This window comes from Balaenoptera musculus, chromosome 6 (genome assembly GCF_009873245.2).
Source record: "Balaenoptera musculus isolate JJ_BM4_2016_0621 chromosome 6, mBalMus1.pri.v3, whole genome shotgun sequence".
Classification (NCBI taxonomy): domain Eukaryota; kingdom Metazoa; phylum Chordata; class Mammalia; order Artiodactyla; family Balaenopteridae; genus Balaenoptera; species Balaenoptera musculus.
In genome coordinates, this window is record NC_045790.1 from 64,489,554 (window position 1) to 64,513,106 (window position 23,553).

Sequence of the window (23,553 nt, forward strand, 5' to 3'; positions counted from 1 at the left end):
TCTGAACGCTAAGGATTCTACAGCCATGGCCGCATTTCCCACTTCTGATGGAGGCATCTCCGGACCTCGGAGAAAACCAGGGGTCTGGGCAAAGAAAGGCACAGGACTTCTAAAACACCCTGTGAACTCTAAGCCCATACAATGGACCCAAACTGCTGAGATGGAAACCCACATCCACCACCTCCAGGGATTGCCTTTGGGTAGGTTACTTCTTTGCTTCCTTATCTATCAAAGGGGAAGAGTAATACTACCCACCTTAAGTGACTAAGGAGAGATGAAATGAGTTACTACATGTAAATCGTGTAGAAGAATGGCTAGCACAGAGTAAGTGCTTTCTAAATGACTACTCCTTGAGTCACAAATAACTCCAAACCATTTTTGGAAAATGCCAGATTCTGGGTAGCACTGATTTTTAAAAATTTTCATTTGGGTTGGACCCAGACAGATCTTTTAAAATAATTAATAATATCTAACAGGTGCCTGGAATTGCTGATTTGAATAAGTCAGTGTTGGATTAACAAGATTTTGTCTAGGTTAGGTATAAACAGGAATATATAGAACATGTTTCTGACAGATACATACAGGGCCTTTGGCAAATCAAATACTCCATGTAGTAGGGAGTTACGTATGCATCATACCCAATTGCCATTTTCAAAAATCTCTATAGAATAAAATATCTTTTACACTAAACCACATTAGATATAATGTTTCTTGAAGGTTCAGGGTCTGCAGTGAATCACAGCTATTACTGTAGTGGAGATGCTTTGGCAGGTTAGTTCATAGTGCCTCAGTGTTTGCTGCAGGTATTTTCATTCATTCATCAGCTTTGTTTTCCACACGTTGTTGTCTACTCAAGCAGCCCCAAACGACATCTGGTTGCTCGATCTGGTTTTAGAGCAGGGACACCCTTAGAGACATACTGAAGTGGGAACAGCTGTCTGAAGTAACAAATGCAAGCAGTAAGTGCTCAGTGAAGGCTAGTTCTCCTGCCTTTCTTTCCGACATCTCCCTGCGTTTCTAATCTCAACGCCAATGAGTGAGATGTTTTCGACGCTCTAAGGCAACTGAAACTACTTCCTATCTTCTCAAAAGGGGACAGGTTGAGGAAGATGGGACGGCAAAGATTTACCAATGGCTTTCATAGCTAATTCTTTGTATACTTTGAGCTGTTCTTTCGCAACTCATTCACTCTTTTTCCTTCTCCCTATCTTTCCCCAGAGTCCCTGCTACACTTTACTATACCTTTGTGCAGAGCAGAAAAAGGTACCTCCTAGAACAGCACCCTTTCTGGTCTGGCAAACTAGAAAAGAACCTTCATTCTAGATGTGAGCCCTCACGCACCCTCTTGGCTGAGCCCCTTGGTGCAAAACGTAAAATACACAACCACCCACAGCAGCCAATGTCAGCCAGTGTCCCCCAAAGGTAGAACCTACAAGGAAGGCCAGGGCCTGCCTGGAGAGCCAGTGGTCTGCTGGTGGTAAGAGATCCCACTTGTATCACCAAAGCAGCCTTGGGACTGAAAAAGAGCTGGGTCCCAAGTCAAACTCACCTGCCCTCCCTCTGCAGAAGCCATCACATATCTGGTTCCACCATGTTTGGCTGGGAGACAGCGATTCCATCTTTCCCCAAAAGAACCTTCCACAGACTTTTGGAGTCTTTCATTTAAATCACAGTGCAAGTATGAGGTCATATCTAAAACCACCAAGCAGTGACTCAAGTCTTCTGGATGGACTTTTCTGAACAACTGCTGAGTTTAATTTTGGTTAAGTCCAGTAGCTTTGCCCGTGGGATATACGAAACTCTTGACACAGCCAAACAATCCTAGCAAATGCTCAGAATCCAATTAGTAAATAAACTCCATTGTAATGTAAGAAAAAACCACTACCCTTGCTATTTACCCTTCACACCGAAATAGTAAATGACACTGTGGGAACAATGAAGCATATCACTGAAAAGAACATCAGCAAAAGGCAAAATTGCCTCTTCTAAGACTCCTCTTGCCCTCTAAGGTTGGAATTTGGGCAGGATGCCTTCGGAAATGATTTTTTTCCCCAATAATGACAACATTCAGTACCACATAAGAAATGAAATTGAAGCATTGATCTTATTCTTCAAATACAGGATAGCTTCAATATTAAAATTAACATATAAATTTAGCATCCATCTTATTTTGAACTCACTTCTGCTGAGTAAATGCACATATAAAGAATGAATCACTGAAACAGTATGCAATGAAATCAAGTTCATTTTTCAAATATGTCAGTTCAAATGCAGTCAGTGCCTGTTTTCTGGGCACCCAACAAATGTTCCCAGATGCCTCCCCTACCATCATCTCCCACAGATCCAGCCACAGGGCAACCTGGGGACCCTGAAACATGAGTCCCTGAAGAGCAAACCCCATAATATATGACTGCTACACTGCACATCCCCTCCTCTGGTCCTATTCTTTCCATAAATTGTAAGTGTTCTTAGGCTCTTAGAAGCTGGCCAATTAACTGTAAGAGCCTAGACCAGAGGTCTACAATCACTGCCCCTTTTCCCTGGTACCTGTCCCCTTTCCAGGTTGCTCTTCTATTAATTTCAACCACAGCCATACACCTGGCTAACAAATGCCTTGCTTCTCAAGACGTTCGTGAAACTACTTCTGGTTTTCCCATCATCAAGAGTGTTGAGATAATACAGATATAATAGAAATGCTTCTACTTTTCACTGTGTATTTCCTGCAATCTAGCCCAGATGTTATATAGCAACTTTAAAACACATGTGGGAGCCAGCAACTGAAATTCACTCACAATTAACTTCTGTTTCTACATATTATTTCTGGAGATTCCACTATGGAATTATGGAAGTATACAGCAAATTACGATGTTAATTTTTTTCTTCTGCAGGACTGGCATGTTTGTAAGTCTATTTTAAACTCACTCTTATTCACTGAAAAAAATTCAGTTAAGAGCAACATCTCTTTTGAAAAACTTACTGCTTTATACTCAGATTATATTATCACCTGTAGCTAATGTTAAACATGGACAGCAGAATAAAATCAAGTGAAATGATGCCTCTAAAAAGTACAAAACAAAACCAAAAATAAAAATAAGAAACAGAAAAAAAAAAAACTGTTGATATTTCACAATGAGATATCGCCTCACACCTGTTAGAATGGCTATTACCAAAAAGACAAGAGATAAGTGCTGGAGAGGGTGTGGAGAAAAGGGAACCCTCTTGCACTGTTGGTGGGAATGTAAATTGGTGCAGCCACTACGGAGAACAGTATGGAGGTTCCTCAAAAAATTAAAAACAGAACTACCATATGATCCAACAATTCCAATTATGGGAATATATCCGAAGAAAATGAAAACAGTATCTCAAAGAGATATCTGCACTCCATGTACATTGCAGCATTATTCACAACATATGGAAACAACCTAAGTGTCCATCAACGCGTGAATAGATCAAGAAAATGTTACATCCTAAGTGAAATAAGCCAGTCACAAAAAGACAAGTACTATATGATCTCACTTATATGTGGAATCTAAAAAAGCCAAACTCATAGAAACAGAGTAGACTGGTGGTTGCCAGGGGATAAAGGGTGGGGGAAATGCGGAGATGTTGGTCAAAGTGTACAAACTTCCAATTACAAGATGAATAAGTTCTGGGGATCTAACGTATGGTGATCATGGTTAACAATACTGTATTGTATACTTGAAAGTTGCTGAGAGAACAGATTTAAACCACAAAAAAAAGTAATTATGTGAGGTTACAGATGTGTTAACTAACCTTATTATGGTAATCATTTTGCAACATATACATATATCAAATCATCACATTATACCTCTTTAACAATGCTACATGTCAATTATATCTCAATAAAGCTGGAGAAAGGGGAAGGTTTGTTGATATTTCTTAGAACTCAAAGCTCCAGGGCAAAACCTATTTCCAGGTGTCACGAGTAAGCCAGGAATCACGGAACAACTGAAAAACTGGCAGCAGTCCCCTTAGGGGAAAGGATAGCATGTTTATGCTAATATCTGGTCCTTTACCAACCCAAGTTTCCAGAAACAGGCATTTCTGATCCCAAATGTGTACTCGATCTAATCATTAACACTGACACTACCATTATTTGAACTGGCTCTAGGGCATGAACTAAGACTGCGTACACAGTGTAGTTTACTCTTGCCGTAGGAAAGTAGATGTGAGTGGAATGGGGATCTTGAAATTCCCAGCATCACAGTTTGTATCCCTCAGCTCTTTTACTTGGCATAGGTCTAAGAAGGAAACCTAAGGATGTGATGCAGACTGAGGCAGATCTCAAATCTTAGTGAGTTTAAGAATTACCTGGAGGGACTTCCCTGGTGGCGCAGTGGTTAAGAATCCACCTGCCAATGAAGGGGACACGGGTTCAATTCCTGGTCTGGGAAGATCCCACATGCCGTGGAGCAACTAAGCCCATGCGCCGCAACTACTGAGCCTGCGCCCTAGAGCCCGCGTGCCACAACTACTGAGCCTGCGTGCCACAACTACTGAGCCTGCGTGCCACAACTACTGAAGCCCACGCACCTAGAGCCCATGCTCTGCAACAAGAGAAGCCACCACAATGAGAAGCCCGCGCACCGCAATGAGAGTAGCCCCCGTTCGCCACAACTAGAGAAAGCCCGCGCACAGCAACAAAGACCCAACGCAGCCAAAAATAAATAATAAATTAATTAATTAAAAAAAAAAAAACAAAAGAATTACCTGGAGAGGATGGTAAAAATGTAGGAGTTTAGGCTACAGGGATTCTGAACTCAACAAGTGGGGCCCAGGAACCTAGAGATTAAGTATCGGGTGCCTGGACCACACTTTGAGAAAAACTGCTGCAGGACAACACGACCAGCCCACCCGCCATCACATCAAAGATGAACATAGCATTTACTGTAAGACTAGCAGGGGAAAGGGGCACTGGGGTTTAATAGGAATTAACTTTCTATAAGCCTGGCCTGACTCAAACGCAAGTGTACAGCCAAGGACCCAGGTATTTTGTGTGACAGATGGGATTTAACTAGGAACTGGTTGATGTTGTTTTTCTCTTTTCATCCACATGTTGAGTTTCCTGTGAAAGAGTGACTGAGTGCCCATGGGCAGAGGCGTGTTCATTTCCCTTGAATTCTTACATGCCAACCGTAGCAGGATGGCCTCTGAGAGCTGAGCTAGAATCTAAGAGGTTTTGCCACTTTAACCAGAGGGGCCTCAGCTGTCAGGACTGCAGAGGAAGCAAAACTGCATGCAGGAGGCAGGACGTAGGATCTTAACCACCAGTTTCTCCCTCTGACCCCGTACCACACTTACCGCACCGAAACAAACATATCTTGCTTCAGAAGCACACTGAGGATCAAACATACCTGCAGTAGCCCAGGAATAAGCTGTCTTACAGGCAGTTCCATTTTGCTGGCCATTGGAAAAAGAGGGCAAGGACTTTGATGATCTGTGGGGAAAATCAAGCTGTCAGGATACCATATCTTAAGCCGTTTTGCTCAATCCAGGTCACTCAACCTGAAGACATGACAGATTTTATAGCACTGTCATCTCATATGGAATCTGTTATCATTGTTGCTTGTTAGATAAATATAAACTTTTGAAGATACCTTTGAAAACACATTTTTGCTAGGTAGGCCCAGACATTAGCCCATCACTACCATATAAAATGTCCTGGACATGTATTTTTAGAATCAGGGGTCACATTATTCTCCTCTCCAGCCCCTCACTAAAATATAACCTTAACAACAAATTATATTTACTTTTAAACACTCCGGTATGTAACCATGTCAACTAAATACACATTAGTCCAACTAATGTAAGGAATTTTTCCCCTCAATGATTTCTCATTCCAAAGGTGCCCAGTAGAAATAAAAATGAGATTTGTTTGTTTTAAATATGTTTTCCTCCTGGGACCCATGCAAGGGTGATGGGCAGCCGACATCAGCTCCTGTTCCCATTGAGGGAGGAGCATCTCAGGCCTAGAGGATTTGCCCTTCTTCCTCCCAGAATGAAGATCCCTTCGAGACTTATTCTTGTGCTGGGACCTCTCTCTGCATCCTTGTCATGTAGAGGCTTTCGCTTATTTTCTTTCCCTTCCACATTCATAAGTTTATTGTCTGACCTGGGCAGTCATCTTTCCTCTCCAGCATCCTGAAGAAAGGAGTAAGAAGCAGTTGGTGTGGGCACCACTGCACATTATTGTTCTAAAACTCACTTTTAAAAATATCTGAGCAAGAAGTTTGCCATATACAGCAGCCCCCCCAAAATGCTTTTTAAATGAAGGGGAAAAGCCCTGTTTTCCAAAGTTTTGTTGTGGTCATCCCCCAAAACCAGAATGGCATCTTCTCCAAGTGAGAATGAGGGAATCCACTTCTTCATCCTGAATGCAAATAGGAGTAGATACTGAACTTAATAGGAGTAATTGCTCTCATTGATGGAGTACTTTCTCTGTGTCAGGTACCGTGCTATGCACTTTGCTTACTTTCCACACTGTAGATTTTTTCATTTTTACTTTGTTTTTAATGAGATTCTCCATCATATAATCCCTGCTGTCTTGGACTCACGGGCAGGTAACTCGGACAATAACATACAAAGAGCATCCTCTTGCACGTAGTAGGCACTCAATAATTATCTGTTGAAGAAACAAATAAACAGATGGAGGGACTGAATTAACTCTATTCTTGAAAAATAAATTCTGTCTTTCTGAACGTAGCCCCCAAACTTTGCCATTCATATTTCTCAAGGGATATCTCATTTAACTGAAGCCTTGATTCATGCACTGGTAAGTAGCTTTTATAGCAAGTTTCTATTTTTAGAGATCCTCTTTCCACAAGTAGAAATGACATAAACCAAGATCATCTCCTTAGTTTATTTTTTTTCTAGAGTCCTTAGCATGCTACATTAACCTGACAAAGCTTAATCTTGTGTTCATTTCACAATACATTTCATGCAGTTCACAGCTGTGATTGGCTTTACACTGACATTGACATTACACGTTTCCATTCAGCCATGTGAAAAGAATAATTCTTAATGGAGTTTGTCTCTGAAAACTGTCCAAGCTTAAATAAGCATGTGAGCAGTTCACTCTATTAAGTGCAGTCTCTCTTTAAAATGCAAGAAGGATTTTTAGCATAGGAGTATAAGGTCCCTGTTTATAGTCCGTTTGCAACCGAACCACTGCCTTTAGGTTTCACATATCCTAAGGAATCCTCTTTTACAAAATTTCATTCAAGTATACTATTTTATTGAACATTCCAGGCTGAGTTTAGGGGCAAGGCTGACCTTCAGCTCTAACATCCCCAGATAAATCTTCCATGGGCCCAAGGCTTTCCCAAGACTATTCTCTTTTACAATGAACATTCAGCACTAAAGCCACAGAGCAGAGCTATTTGGCATTTTCCAGTGAAGTGCAAGAAATTAAATAAGTTATGTTTTTATTGCTAAGGTATAGAATCAAGCACAGTCACTTTGTGAAACAGAAGGAAAAGGTATACACAGGATGTGGCCTCTCCTCAAGGGGGGGCCAGGGTTCAAATGCACAGAAAATGTCACCTGGTCACCACCCATCGGGTAGCACTTTAAGATGATGTGTTGAGTATTCTAGAGTCTGAGGAGTCAGACCTCTCGTCGTAGTCGTCCTCGGTGTAAATGGACTGCTTTGACACGATGGGACACCCATCGTCAGGGATGGGGATCCGAGGGTCTTCGGGGACGCGGGCGGGGAGGACAGGTGAGCTTCTGAAGACGCTGGTAGAGTTAGTGGGGAAAGGGCTGACGTACTGGGACCTCAGCTGGTACTGTTGCTGCAACGTCATGGTGTTCCACAGGGTGACATCGTTGGGCAGAAAGGGGCTCGACTGGTTTCTCGCCAAAGTATTCCTCAGCATCAGAGGGTACCGGGGGGGCTGGGGGAACGGGTGCTGCAGGGGCACGGCCAGGGGGTTGGGGACCACGTTACTGGAGTCGGCGGAAAACCTCAATGTGTCTGGGACTCTGAAGGCCGAGCCCATGGACCATTTGGAAGAGGAGATGGGGTAGGAGCTCAAGGTGTGTTCGAAGATGTGCCCGTTGGAGGGCAGCACCAGGCCCTCGGGCTCTGCCGCAGTTCGGTCCGCGGCCAAGCTGGAGGAGCGGCTGGACAGCAGGACCTCCACGGCGCTCACCAGGTCACCCCCGCAGCCCTTCAGGATCAGCTCCAGCACCGTGGGCTTCTGGTTGGGGAATATTTTTTTTAACACTTCCAGGGGCGGTCTGTTGGCTTTCAGGCTGAAGGGCAGAGACACAGTCCCCGAGGGGCCCTCGATCAGGAGGTGATTCTGCTCCCCGGGGTACTTGGGGCTCTCGGGTCGGCTCTCGGAGCTGCCTCCGTTCTTCTGGACCGCGTACCCCCCTTCGTCCACCGACACTATCTCGGGGCTCTCCGGCGTGAAGCAGCCCTTACTTTTGGCCACGTCCGGGGAGCTCCTCTGGTCCGTGTCTTTGTCGCTGAAGGTCTCAGTGGTGTCCGCTGTGCTGTTGTCCCCGAGTCGTTCTTCAGTCAAATCTGAAAAGCAGAGAACAGCTGGGTTAATCCTTTCCTGGTGTGTGTAAAGGGGAACAGATGTGCTCAGGAGAGGGTCCTACATGGGCTTTCTGGAAGGGGAACTGCTTCCCTGTGGGTTATGACATACTGCAAGCCTTAAAAATATCCAAACTGTGTCACTGGCAAATGGGAAAAAAATACCTGAAAATAAAGATCTAGAAATCGGAGTGATTTCTCAGAATGGTGTGTGCAGGAAAGCTTGCCTTCAACACAGAACGGAAACACGATACCTACAACCACAGATGTGGCTGTCTAGCACTAACAATCTAAATAGGGGCCAGGCTGGGGATAAACACCATCAGGGAAGAACAGGAAAATGAACTCAGGCTTGTCTTCTGGCCCCCTTCTGCAAATGAGGTGGCGGTGTCATTCAATGACATTAACAGCTGGTGCACGACGCATATACCCATGGGAAATTTTAATATTTTAAATCCATTTTCCCATAGGCAGATTTCGTGTCAAATGTCCTGTGAACTAGTCGTCAGTATGTTTCATCAGGATACCATGTACAATAACTAGTCGATATGCTTGCCAGAGTGAAACGGGCAGCCTCTATACATTGAAATTTTTCTTAAAAGCCCACTCGAGGTCCTGGCAGACTTGGTTGCCTGTAACCCGCACTAGAGGGCAAGCAAAACCAGCTGTGAAATCTGGATGTGGGACAGGCTGCGGAGAGAAAGAAGGAAATGGCTGGAGGAGGCCTGTGCAACTGTCAGGGAGCAAGAGCCATCAGTGAAGCAGTGCGTCCATAACTCCAGGACCTGGGCTGCAAGAAGCAGACAGGTTTTCATGAATTGTTTCATTAGTAAAGTTCATGGAGAGAACTTCAAGACACCTTCCTGAACTATATTAAAAGAAGAGAGAGACAAAACAAAAAGCTTCCCAAATAAAGCAGAGATTTGCTGTGAAGTAACCCAGTTGCAAATTTAACATTTTGACCTAACACATCACCCACCCCCCCAAACAAGGGCTAGTATTACGGTGTTAAACAGGCAGAAAGGAAGGAAGGAAGGAAGGAAGGAAGGAAGGAAGAAGTAAATAAGTAAGACTGGTCTGCTTGCAGAAGTGGGTTCTAAGAGACCTTAATAATAAAGAAACATATTCTTTATTAACAAGCTATATGCGAGTGGATTTTTATCCACTGCCCTGCCTGAATAGCCTCATTGTCTCCTTCCCTGTGGGCACACCTGATTATGTGTAGATAGCCAGCTGGTGAAATTTCATCAAAGCAGCTTCTAAAATCCATCTCCTCCTATTTGTTGTTGTTTATTTTAAAACCCTTAAACAGGGACTTCCCTGGTGGTGCAGTGGTTAAGAATCCACCTGCCAACGCAGGGGACATAGGTTTGATCCCTGGGCCGGGAAGATCCCACATGCTGCGGAGCAACTAAGCCCGTGAGCCACAACTACTGAGCCCGCACACCTACAGCCCGTGCTCCGCAACACGAGAAGCCACCGCAATGAGAAGCCCGCGCACCACAACGAAGACCCAACACAGCCAGAAATAAAGAAAATAAATTTATTTTTAAAAATAAATAAAAAGCCTTAAACAAAGGCCCATTTATGAGCATTCTTCTAATATGCGATGTACCTTAATTATAATTGAAAAACAAAACTTTGATTCTTCACAAAGCAATAAATATGTCCTAGGCATAAATAAATACTTTAAGAAATTCTTAAACTATATCAGTGAAGCTTTCAGTTATAAATCTGATACAAATTCGTAGTTGTCCCAAATTTGCATTTTACATACACTGCTTCTTTTTCCAGTACAAAATATCAAGTGTCCATGTGGGGATCATTTGCAGCCCACACACATGAAGCCATTTTTGCTTTCTGTAACAACTCTGGGATATGCACAAAACACCTATTTTTGCAAGAGAAATGTGACATATCCTCTCCTGCAACTTCCTAGGACTGGAATCCCAGTTTTCACCCACTGGGTTAATGTGGTATTTGTCCTTGATCCCAACAAGAAAAACAGCAACAAAAAAGCTTCCATAACTTCATATTCTAATCAGCTAGACCTGCCTACATTTTCCTGACTCAGGACCCCGCGCCTGCCTCTTGGTGTTACTCTATCGTTAAACACTTGACGATAAGCGGACAGTGACAGTATGTTAACTCAGCACTGATCTCAACACACAACTGGATCTTGGCCCCTGCTCAGTGGAGCTTGGGGAAACAAGTCAAATACTCTCCTGGGGAAAATATGGACATAAAATAATGTTTTAAGTACTGTACTCCTCTAAACAATTTTCTTATTTCTTTAGCTTTCATTATCTATTATTGTCAGTATCAAGTACTTGTATTGCTGTAACCTGCAAGACACTGAGGAAAACAGAATAAAGGGTGGAAAATACCAGGAGGTATAAGACTGGCCCCTAACTCGTGAAATTTATTACCAAGTTGGGAAAATAAGACGCATGTGCAAGGGGGGAAGCAAACACAACCAGGCAGAATTTGCTAAGCAGCAAATATGCACACGTGGAACACGAATGTTCATAGCAGCATTATCCACAAGAGCCAAAGAGTGGAAGCAACCAAGTGTCCATAAAAGATGGATGAATGGATAAACAACATGTGGTCCATTCATATAATGGAATATTATTCAGCCTCAAAAAGGAATGAAGTTCTCACACATGCTACAATGTGGATGAATCACGCTAAGTGAAATAAGGCAGACACAAAAGGACAAATATTCTATGATTCCACTTATATAACATACCTAGAATAGGCAAACTCATAGTGACAGAAAGTAAAATGGTATTACCAGGGGCTAGGGCAGTGGGTAAGGGGGACTTACTGTCTAATGGGTACTGAGTTTCAGTTAGGGATGATGAAAAAGTTCTGAAAATGGAAAGTGGTGATGGCCACACAACATTGTGAAAATACTTAAAGCCACTATATTGTGTCCCTAAGAAAAGGTTAAAATAGTAAATTTTATGTTATGTATATTTTACCACAATGAAAAAGTGAAAGAAATATGATACACAGTATCATAGCAATACAGGGGATGGTGGGTTGTTGTTTTTTTTTTTTTTTTTAAAGCAAGGAACAACTGGTTTTTCTAGGAAACAAAAAGGTACGTAAGTACAGCTAAAAAGCTCTGATTGTGATATTTTTAAAAGAAATGTGTGAACCTAAAAATACCTTCCCATTTTAAAAGGTAACTTTTCCCCACTCTGGATGACCTGCAAACACCGAAGACATTTGGGGAAAATGCTTCGAGCTCTATTACCAAGTTTAGTCTTCCACAGAATGCTTTGGACGCCAGAAGAAAGTGATTCAAAGGGCAGAAGTTTAGCCAAAAGGGAACTAAGAAATGATGTTCTGGCTAATCTGACATATCTACCATTATGAAAATGTAGTATTTTTTTCAAGATGGTAAAGGACATAACTGTCCCAATCAACTGGATATTGGACGGCAGGACTATAAAATCAGACAATACAAAATTTAACTTTTGAACCTATTTTCCTGATCTGCAGAACAGGCCACAGTAGAATTCTTCTATGACTGGCAGCTTGTTCACCAATTGTGAACCCCTAGACTGCATGAGGCCTCTTTCTTATTTTCTTGTGCTACCCTTTGCACCTGCCACTGTGACATCCCCAGTGCAGCCAGAGCTTCTGGTGACTTCTCAAAAGAGTGTAGTGGATTGTGCTGATTCATCCACACTTTCTCTCTGCAGATTTCTGGGCTGATGAGCCTCTCCGAAGGGGTGGGCAGGCTATGGCCAAAAAGTGAGAAAATCTAACCGGATGTCACAGGAATCAAATCTACAAATTCAGAACATTCCAACCAACTGAGTTCAGCACTGTTTATACTGTACTCAAAGGGGAGACAGAAGCCATTGAACGAAGCAGTGAGTGGGACACACCCATGGTGTCCACACACCCGAGCAACGCATAACGTCCTGCTAAGGGGTGCCGGGTGAGCAGAAACCCAGACAACATCCAAGGCTGTTGGGGATTCAGAACCGGGCAAGGGAAGACTAGCCTTTCACCTTGGTACCAAGAATAACTCCTTACCCAGCAATAATTTCTAAAGGTCAGAACATACGAGCCCTGCAAATTTATGGTGTCAAGTACTGGTTGTATTGTTGTGCCTAAACTAGAAGTATTGTAAATTATTGTCATAAATACAGACTTTCACAAGTAATTATAGAGGGTGAGTTTTGGGCCCAGTGATAAAGCGTAATTTAATAACAGGTGTTTCTTTACATCTGTAGATTTTTCCCTAAATGAACTTTACAAATTATTCCTGTTGGTTTAAAACACAAAGGCCTTTCCAGATATAGAAATGTGAAACTGCCAAGTAGCAAAATGAAAAAGGAAATACTCCCCAAATGTTTTAACCTCTTTCTTCTTGAAACTGACACCCTAATTCCTAGAACATTAAAGAGTAAGAATATATTTCAATTGATAATATTTTTACTCCTAGTATATAGGTGCCAAAAGCCAAAAACGACTAGACTAAAAGTAGAAAGAAATCACTCTCCTCTGATATTACAAACCAGTTACTGAAAGTGATATAATCTATTTTTAAAGCTAAACATCTAGATATTTTAAAAATCTTACTGGATGTTCACTCTTCAATTTCGTATTTTTCATGATGTAGAAACACTCACAGCCATCCCTGAAATAAACTCTTCACAAGGGTAAAGATTTTTTTTTTTGAAAAAGTAGATACTCCATTGAGAAGGACACTTTTTCTACGGAAAACAATGCTACCAACTTCACAATATATCTATGCCATAAGATAGCTACAAGGCTTTAAGGAGAGAAAATGAACACGCACAGAAAAGTGACTTCCAATCTAAAACTACAGTTTGCAAATTTTAACTTTCTTCAGTGGATTTTTTTCATATGAAAATGCAGTTTAAAAAAAAAAAAGTCCTAAGTATTTATCTGAAAGGTTTTGAGGAAGCCTGGCCACATATGCAAAACATTCTGTTCGTGACATGAAGATGAGTATCTTCCTCACTTAGGTGTGGGGGTCTTATCCATTCTTTCTATCTACGAAAATAAAATATAGCATACCTCCAGAATAAGTACACGAAAGCACTGGCATAGAGAGCGCTGCTTCCTAGTGCAAAAGTCACTGGACATTTTTTTTTCCTTTTGAAATCAGGTCACGCGTTTTGAAACATGGACTGTCACGCCCTCATCTGTTCACTTGAGCTTTGGGGAACATACCTCTCAATAACTGTTCCCTGATGGGTCGTTTTCAAAGTACACAAATCTTATAGCAATGGCCAGGAAGAGCCCCAGATGGATGGGGCTTCCAGAAAAGACCCCTGCCCAGTCAGAATTCAAACAGGAGACATGCTTTGTACATTTTCTGTTATCCTTATCTCGCACTAGAAATGCTGAATCCTAAAAAAGTGAATGGGTGAAAACCCAACATACAGCAGGGAATGAACGTCAGTCTAAAATCTTTCCTTTTCCTCCGGGGGCTGGGGGGGTGGGACCTTGTGAAAACTAAAAATACATCATCATGTTTGCTTTTTTAAAATCATTAATGACACTGGCTTAATAACATATGAAGAAATCAAGATGATTCCTGGGGACCAATATTTTGGGGGACATTGATATAGAAAGGGCTAGACTTAAGGAAGTATGGATTGCAACTGTGGACTTTGTAAATCCTGCAAAAATTTAGTTTTGACCCCTTTCTTGACTCTGAAAGGAACACTTTCCAAGAAGGAGGAGGGAAATTATCTATAAATCTACAAGTGTGTTTGGTAGTTATAAAAATGCAAATGGCTACTTATTCATCCACCTATTTAACAAATATCATTAAATCTTTCACTATGTGCCCATGCACTGTGCTAGGTAAGATTACACAGAGATGATCAAAACATTTGCCTCTTGGCTACTGAGAGGCTTACAGTTTACTAATGAATATTTTGCAAACTTCCCAAGTTACCTGTGCAGTGAGTTGTATTTTATATTGAAACACAGCAAGTAACCCAAAGGCCAGCAGCTGGGCAGACTGCTGTATTCATGGGAGGGAATGTTGCCATAAACATTCACATATAAAGACTATGAATGGAACATCTACTGAACTAAACAAGTGATACTTAGCGGGGAAAACAAGCAGAACACTGATCCCAGCTTTGTAAAATTTAAGTCTGCCCAGTCACTGCAATCAAAAGAGATGAGAGATTCGGTAGAAAACCGATGTTCTGATTGTTAAGTTTTCCATAATATTGTTATTCAGTAGTTGATTGTGCTTATTTTTTATAGCTGTTTAACTGTATAATAAAATGCAAAAAACAAAAAACAAAAAACCACCTAGTTATGTTTTAGTTTCCCCTTAGTTTCTTCAGAGAACAGTAGTTTGCAGTGACTCACTAAAGTCATGGGGGACTCTTGGGGGTGATGTGACAGGATCCCAAGGTGATGGGCCCGCGATGACCAGTGTTCCACCACTCAGGCCCCAACCTCTGCCACCAGCGCCCATGTAAACCCCAGTGCAAGGCCCACTGTGCCACCAGAGTCACATCACACTAGACATGGGGGTCCAGGGACCCGAGTGACTAATGGCTGAGGGGCCGCAACAGGTTAAAAAGCTAAAGAAAGGAGGAAAGCTGGAGAAACGGAAGAGGCAAAGAAAGGGAAAGGACAGGCAGGCAGGCACGTAGGTTTTCACTGGGTTCTGCCTGCCTTTCTGTCAGGAAGAAGTCCAACATTTCCAGAAAGGGTCTCCAAGTCCTCCAGGGACGTTGATTTATGAAGATTTACTCCCTTTCCCTCTATAAAGCTGTTAGCTGAAAGTGCCGACTGGCTGCAGCAAAGAATTTCTCATCAATGCTCTTTGATTGTATTTTGCAAACAAAATGCCTGTTGCTTGGTAACATTTCACTTGAGCCTGACCTTCCCCGAAAGTTATTGCTATCAGATTCGATTTACACTGTCCTCCTGTGATTACTGTAATCTTTTAAACCCGGGAGGTCATCCATCAGGGAAAAGAAGAGTTGGTTGTGTAAATCGAGAGCACGGCTATCCGCCAGATTTATAACCCAGAGGGGTGTGTTAGGTGGGCGGGGGGGGTTCTGTCCTGGATGGCAGCGGAACTCTGTGGTTCCTAGACGTGGAAAACGCTCCCATTTTCCCGTTCACCCTGAGCTCAGATCCGCAAGATGGACACCAGCGCCTCTCCGCGCCGGCCGGGGGCGGCTCGGGCTCCACAGGGAGAAAGAGGCTGGGAGACCCGCCAGAGCTACGCCCACCCCGAGGGGCGCCCCGAGGACTTCAGGGCTGGGCCCGCCCCGGAGGCCTAGGGTTGCCAGATAAAATAGCAGGATGCCCAGTTAAACCTGCACTTAGCAAAAATCACAATGTTTCAGTACAAGTGTGCCCCATGCAATATTTGATATCCCTTTTTCTGTGTTTATTTGCAGGTTTTTTGCTAAATCTGGCAACCAACCGAAGCAGGCGGGGTCTAACCCAGCCCGCGGGGCTGAGCGCGAGTGGAAGGAGCCGCCGCCGTAGCGGCGGTGCCGCGAGGATTGGGTGCAAGGGGACAGTGGTCCAGGGCGGCCGCAGGGGAGCCGCGAGCGCGCGGCTGCCACCGCACGGGCTTCTCCCGCCGTCCCATCCATCCCTGACCCGGCCCGGGGTCCCTGAGCCGCCGCCCCGCACTTCCACTCGCTGCGATCTCGGCTGCGCCGGGGCCCAAGGAGCCGGTCGGCAACTCGGCAACTCGGCAACTCGCTGGGCGCCGGTGGGAAAGGCCCGGAGCTGTGAGCAGCCCTGCGTCCGCCCTCCAGAGCCAGCCCGGGGGTAAGGTTTAGGAGGAGACCAGTACGGTCTCGCCTCTTCCTTTTCGTTTGGTTGGTTTTTGATTTTTAAAATGCAACTCTGAGTCAGGCCCCTCGGCCCAAATCAAAGCCTCTGAAATACCCAGACCCTGTTTTAAATTCGTAGCTACCCTTCATGAGTGACTCTGAGGTCTCTCCCACTTTTCCTTTGCTTCAGCCTCTAGTCGCAGAGGATTTCCCATCCTGGCCTGGACCGGTACTCTGTCAACACTCATTATCCATGCAGGTGCGTGTCTCTTTTTTAAAAAATTAAAGTAAAATTTAAAACTAGGAAGCTGACCAGACAGGACCTCATCAAGCTGGAGCTGAAAAGCCCGGAGCAAGCATAAAGATGCTAGGAGGTGCCGGACAGGAGGTAAAATCAAATAAAGGCAGTTTTCCAAAATCTCCCAACTTCCCTTCCTATAGGTCTCTTGTTCTCTCCATTTCAGGAGAAATAAACAAGAAAGGAGACGCTACTTTCCTAGTTAATCCTGCTCTCTTACTCCTAATCAAATATGATGTTTTAGATTTCTTTTCCTTTAAGAAATTTTTAAACAACTTGTTTACGTATTTATTTTGATGGCAGATGTAAACCTAGGAAGACTCTGTAGCCACAGCCCTTTCCTCTGGCAGCCTGAGGAGACCCAGGCCACTCTCCTGGAGGAAGAGTAGGGTGTGGGGGAGGGAGCCAAACAGAGGAATGTAACTTCAGCCTCTCACCTTGGTCGTGACCCCTAACTTTCCTCAGCTCTGCAGCCCAGGTCCTGAAAGGCTGGCTTGGCTGGTTGAGGCTGCTGACTCAGATACTCTAAGAGCTGAAAGGTGTTCAGGCTTCCCAAGGTATTTTCCTGACGGGAAGGAGGGGGGAGTGAAGAGGAAATGAAAGAGAAACGAATCAATAGGATAGATTTAAAGGAGCTTAGACTAGAATTTGGGGCTCAATCAAAATCTAATAATTCCAGGCCAGTCGTAGATGATAATCTAGGAGCAGGAAATGTACACCCAAAACGGGGGAAAAAAAAAAAAAAAGCTTTAATCCATTGCTAGAGTAACCTGAGAATATGAAAATTCTCCTTACAACCACCTCCACATTAAAAGGGATGTTAAACATGATACACCGTTAGATAAAACAATCCCTGTTCCTTTAAAGAATCGGAAGCAGAATTTAGGAAAGAAATTTCTTCCACCTACAAAACGTAGTCTTGGTATTATGTTGCTCCCTGAACTGGGTGTTTTTTCCTCCAGCGGTGCCCAGCAAACATTCCCTTCTCTAGGGCGTGTACTTTTCACAAGGATTTCTGGAGAGGGGGAAAGACTCTGTGTGTTTGTGCACTTGGATTTGGAGCCAACAAAAAAAGCAAATGTCTCCACAGCTATGTACTAAAGAGACCAACCATGTTTTTGACACTGAAATCACAAAGAAACAAATCTCCATAAATCACCAGCAGATATTTAGAGATTCCTAATGGTCTGTGAACTTACTGTACATGTAACTTACTACCATTCAAACAGAGCTTCATTTACTTCTCTACGTAGTGAGCTACTTGCCCAGGACCATATCTGACAAGCTTCTCAATATGCATGGTATGTTACATACAAATACGTCATAAGAACAACTGCCAAAAAGGAAAAATACATACAGTCCCATCCAGGCAGTTTTCCCTAACTTAAAACCCAAATGGGCTTTCTCTGTACAAAGCATTGCATAGAACTGATCCACTTGTATACTTGCCTTCCTAATGGAAAACAATTATCTATTCCTTTCCTGCCCTCTCTCGCCAACATCGGATTGGTGACTGGCTTTTTGTTGGTGTTGAATGGAATTATAGGGTCGAACCAATTGAAAGAAGAAAACAAAAGTTACATAAATAAATGTGCAAGGTATGCATTAGGACCTGAGCATTTGATCCCTGATAGCTTAGTCCCCCAAAGCCATCACTCTGACCTTTTCTAGTGGTAAATCCTATTCTCCTTTGCAATTACTTGTTTTCATTTTGAAAGGCTCAGGTCATCCCAGAATACTTAGTTCTGAGTAAAAGAGAGAGCGCCAGGTCTGGTTTGTCCAGTTGCAGTCTCCCTCTCCTACTCTCCCCAAGCATGTATCCTTCTGCTACTGCGGCCGCTGCTTGGCCTTTCTGCCTGCCCCTCACTCCCCGCCTCCCAGGGTTGTTTTTGGTTTTGTGACTCTTTAGAAACCATGAACTCTGGCTATCCCAAAGAATGGTTAGAACAGCACACAATGTGCAAAGAATCCCCTCTTGGACAGGGACCCCAGAACCCAAAGCACTATTACAAGGGTGCTGCTGGGCAGGTGACCACTGCAAGATGCTACCACTGTCACAAACTCAAAACTCCTGCCCTAGTGTTGGGGGAAATGGAGACAGAGAAACTGGAAATGGAAAGGTTAAGAAAAGTTACTGGCATGGAGAACTGAGACAAAACTCTCCTAGTTACCTGCTCTAACTTAAAGGAGAAAAACAAAAAGAATGTTCTTTCCCCGCCCCCCTCCTATTCCTCTGTGACAAATATATAAATATGAAGAGATCACACTGACAAAAGAGAGTCAACTGGGAGTGGGCGGACATTTCTCAGGGAAATGCTTATATTCTACCTTGGATTAAACATCCACAAAATCCATGTTCAGTAAACTCACTTCTGTCCTTAAAATACCCAGTTCTGCTCTTCCCATAAGATGTTCTCAGAGCTTCAGGTCTGGAGAGCATAACTGAGCAACAGGGCAGCAGGACTGCACCTGCCAGAGTGCCTACCAGCTCACCCCAAATGTTTCCTGGCTCCACACAGCAGTGCAGTGCTCCTGAAAGCCTCTCTCCAAGAGCCAGAGGTACAGTCTTTTTTGGGGTGGGGGGAGACTGGGGGTAGGCAGAAGCTCTACCATTAGTTCCACCCACAGGAGGGCTTTGGGCCTTACAGGGCCTTCCATCTCTGAATTCCAGCATACCCCTCAACCCCCTCCCTGAGAAGATGGGCTTTTTTCCTTTGTACATCTGCCCCAGTGAAAGGGAAAGACCAAACACCTGTCCACAGAATTCTAAGAGCTAAAAATCAAAGGAGCCCTTGGGCTGGGCAGGATGGTAAACTGGACATTCTCCAGGAGGAAAGGCTCCACTGGGGCCTGCAAGGCTTTGGAGGCCTGAAGGAGGGAACCGGATGGAAAGGTGAGGGGAGGAATCTGCCCACCTCCAGGGCTCAGGGCAGACCCATGCTCTCTAAAGCACAGCAGAGGAGGAGAGGGGAGAGGAGAGGACAGGAGGAGGCCCAGGCCCACCTAGAACTGGGGAAAGCACTCTCCAAGGCTGGCCTTCCTCACTGTAGGTCAAATTTTGTTTGCTCCTTTAAAACCACAGAGACTGCTGAGGGCTGCCTGCGGAATGGTGTTAAAGGACCTGAGCAATTCTGCAAAAGGAGTTGGTTGACTCTGGGCGCACTAGATTCTGAGTCCCCACTATCAGTTTGGAGGCCTTTCTGGCCCTTGTTTACTATTGCTTATAAATAGGGCTTCTTTCAACAGACTGCAAGAGGCTGGAGACCACAGTAGACTACTAGAAAGGCTTCAGGTTCGCTCAAATTCCCCGGGGGCCGAGAAAAACACCCAGAGTCATCCAAGCCTTGGGCCTTGGCTCCTTCCTTGCACCTACCCATCCCAACCTCCAAATGCGAGGCCCTCTAAAGCCCGCGGCAAGAAGGCCCGGACGCACGGTGGTGTGTGTGCCCATGTAGATTTTAATTTGGTCCTGTCTCGACCTCTTTATTTACCCGTTCCCCTTTAACCTGGGGAAGGCACTTGGCGAGCCCGAGGCGCCTTTCCCGTGGGCGCCTCGGTTCACCTCCTACCTCGCCGGGTCCAGACCGAAGATCGCTTCTGCCGGAAGGAAGTAAGGACCGGCTCGGCTGGAGTTGGGGTGTAAGGCCGGGCCGGGCCATCTTCCCAAAAACTCGCCTCCGAGCCTCCCAGCCAAAGCCGCAATAGCCGCTTCGAAGTGTTTTCGCCCACGCGCGGGGCCCGGCCCGGCACCACAGCTGCTCTTACCTGGCTTGGCGAGCTGCGCCTGCAGCGCCCCAGGCTGGGGCTCGGCGGCCCAGCGCAGCGCGGCGGCAGCAGCCAACTCCACAGCGGGGCGCGGCGGCGGCGGCGGCGGTGGCTGAGACGGCTGCGAGGTCGGCGGCGGCGGGGCAGAGGTGGCGTCTCCCGGCGGCGGGGGTCCCGGCAGGGCGCGCAGCGAGTCGGGGATGAGGCTCTCGAGGCTCTCGTTGGCCTGCTGCCTGCGCAGCGCTACCTGCGCCGCCATGACCCGCTGCCGCTCGATGATAAGGATGCACTTCTCACAGGTGCAGTCTTTGAAGCGGCAGTAGCGTTTGTGGCCCTTGAGCCAGGACAGCACGCCGTGGTTGCGGCAGCGCGCGCACTTGGGCGTGCGCTGCAAGGGCGCCCGCGGCGGCTGCGACACCGGGCCGCCCATGTACAGGTAGGGAGAGCCGTAGCCGTTCATGCCCCGGGCTCCCGGAAGAGCTGGCGGGCCGGCGGCGGGAGCGAGTCAGGGGGCGCTGGACGACGTGGCTGGGAGGCCCGCTCAGGGGCGGCCTCCGCGCGACGCAGTCTTTGGTCCAGCAGTCCCCGCGGCCGCGTGCGCTCCGGGGTGGCCGGAGGGGCTGGAGCCGTGTTTACGGCTCCCGCGGCGCTCACAGCGTCAGCCTCCCGACTGGCGCTCCACCAATCTCACGCCGGTCGCGTCTCCGCCTGCCGCTGCTTTGGCCGGCACGTCCTCCCTCGCCGAGGCGCTGCGGCGGCTGCCAGGAGCCGGCGAGAGCTCTGATTAAGGTCTGAGCCAGCTTGTCTGCAGCTCCCGCGCGCGCAGGCCGGGCCCGGCACTTCCTCCGCCGCCCTCCCCCCACTCCTCCTCCCTCCCACCGCCACCCCCACCTTCGAGGTCCAGGTCTCCTTGCACTCCCCACGCCACTCCACGCCTGCTTCCTTCCTTTCCGCTCGCGCCCTTCGAGTCCCTGCACTTCACCTTCCTCGCCATCCGCCGTCGGGCCACTCTCACGGGGGCGCTCAAGGCCCCCTCCTCCAAGCTCTCTGCGCTTCCCCTGCCCGCGGCGGGCGGGACTGCGGCGCTCCGGGACGCGGCGGTGCACGCGGGGCGGGGAAGGGAGGACCAGCGCGGGTGAGGGTGGAGGTGCCCTTCGCTCTCTTGCCCTCCCTCCAGGCCTGATTTAGCGGCACCAAGCCCAAGGCCGCTTTCATTCCCACACTTGGCCACAGAAACACGGCTCCGCGAGAATCGGAGCCTACCAGAGCCTTGCGGGTGCACTCGGTTCCCGGAGTGAGCCGAGAGGGTTTTAAGTTGGGGGGAGCCAGGCCCCGCGGCCACTGGCGGGAGGAGTTGGGGGCAGGGCATTGGAATTCGTTCGAGAAATGTTGGCTTTATTTCCTTTTGCAACATTTTTTTCTTTTGCTGCTGTAGAAGAAAATGAATGATTTTGAAAACCTGCTGGCCCAAGGATGACGACCCATTTTGCAGACTATTTCAAAGGAAAAAACTGTCCTCTCTCTCTGGTGCAGAGTTTATTTCTCTACCCTCCTCCCCACGTTTTAATTTTTAAAAGTCTCTGTCCTGAAAAGCCGGGAAGAGCTCTTATGGGCGATTTGCTTAAGTACTGGGTCTAAACTTTAAGAGAGCGGACGCAGGAACGACGCTAGCGCCCCCAAAGTTACCGCATATGATCTCCCCCCTGCCCAACGGCATTTGAGCGATTAAACGTCTCGCGTCCCCCAATTCAAATGCCCACGGACTCAGTAATCTAGTTATGGCAAGGGATGGGGCCACACACACCCCCAGTGTCTTTGGGTAGGGGTGGGGGAGAGCCCTTGCACAAGATGACTGCATAAAACTTTGTTTAAACAGTTGTTTGCGTGTTTCTAGTCCCCTAAGAGTACCGATTTGGCCTAAGGCAGACTACCACCACAAATGCACGGAGTCTCCCCCGCAATGCAAGAAAAGAAAAATAAAAAGCAGGTGGTTACAGCGACGCAGGGTAGCACAATGGCTCAGTGCGAAGGGGGTAGAATGCAGTCCCGGAGCCGTCTGTTGGCAAGCTCCAGACAGCGCACTCTGAACTCAGCTCTTGGCGGTCTGGGCGAATGGAATGCGAAACCGGAGCGTAGACGAGTTTGCTGCAATGGCCAACCGTTCGGCGGCACAGCTGCCCTTGTCCTCCCAGCTTTTCTCTGCACTGCCCTGGAAGCAAACAAGCAACCCGAAAACGTCCCACTGTGTTTGCTGTGAATTCAAGTAGCACCAGGCGTTCTAGCAGCCAGCCCTCCGCTTAGAAGGGTGATTCCGGGAGGGGAGCAGGTTAAAAAGGGAACCTGCTTGTGTGTGTGTGTGTTTCCCTTGAAGCCCTTGACTGCCCCCCACCTCCCCCGTTTCAGACCTGCGGACCTAGTAGGGAGCGAGAAGGAAACCCTAGCCCGAGAGGGCTAACGCTGGGAGGCCTGCCTCCAAAGCTGCTTCGGGAACAGACCCCTTAGTCTTGCCCCTAACCCACCGCCTCATGGATCTCTCCTCCCAAACTTCACGCAGAAAACAAACCTTAAAAACACTACAACTGGGAGGAACTTCATAAACTCTCCAAACTGGAGGCCTAGGTGACCTGCAGCCCCGTGGGCCAGAGGCCCTGAAGTGGGGAGTTGACAGCGAGTCACTTCACTTAAGGAGAGACATAGAGAGCCTAGAAAGACACAATCTGGGAACTTTCGCGCTGAAATCTCCAGGTCTCTTGGGAATGCGGGGACCACAGACTTTTTTCAAAGCCAAATTTCTCCCGATTTTCTCCAAATGGTCAGGGAAACCAGGGAGTATAAGGAACTTGGGAGTAAAGAAATGTTTTAAAGGAAAGCAGCAGAGCTCTGCACCAGGTTTGGGGGACATTTCCACTACCAAGGCGACCCACTCTCCTCCCTCAGTCACCTAGCCACCCTATCCCTTTGCCACTCAGGCATTCTTGCATTATTTGGTCCCGGGGCCCCGTTTCACTCCAGTGCACATTGGGGGCTGAGATCTAAATACTCATTTGATATAGCGCAATAATCCTTTTCTCATATTTGATGGGAATGTTTTCCATAACCCA

General features: G+C 46.3%; 1 protein-coding gene across 1 annotated transcript; it reads right to left on the reverse strand.

Annotated features, from left to right (window-relative positions):
- Positions 1-7,475: 7,475 nt before the first annotated feature.
- Positions 7,476-20,912, reverse strand: DMRT3 (doublesex and mab-3 related transcription factor 3). The gene is made up of 2 exons (XM_036856664.1): positions 20,453-20,912; positions 7,476-8,554 (listed from the first exon to the last, which is right to left on the reverse strand). The coding sequence occupies exons 1-2, from the start codon at positions 20,910-20,912 to the stop codon at positions 7,590-7,592; spliced, it is 1,425 nt and encodes a 474-aa protein (XP_036712559.1). The 3' UTR covers positions 7,476-7,589.
- Between the last annotated feature and the right edge of the window lie 2,641 nt (positions 20,913-23,553).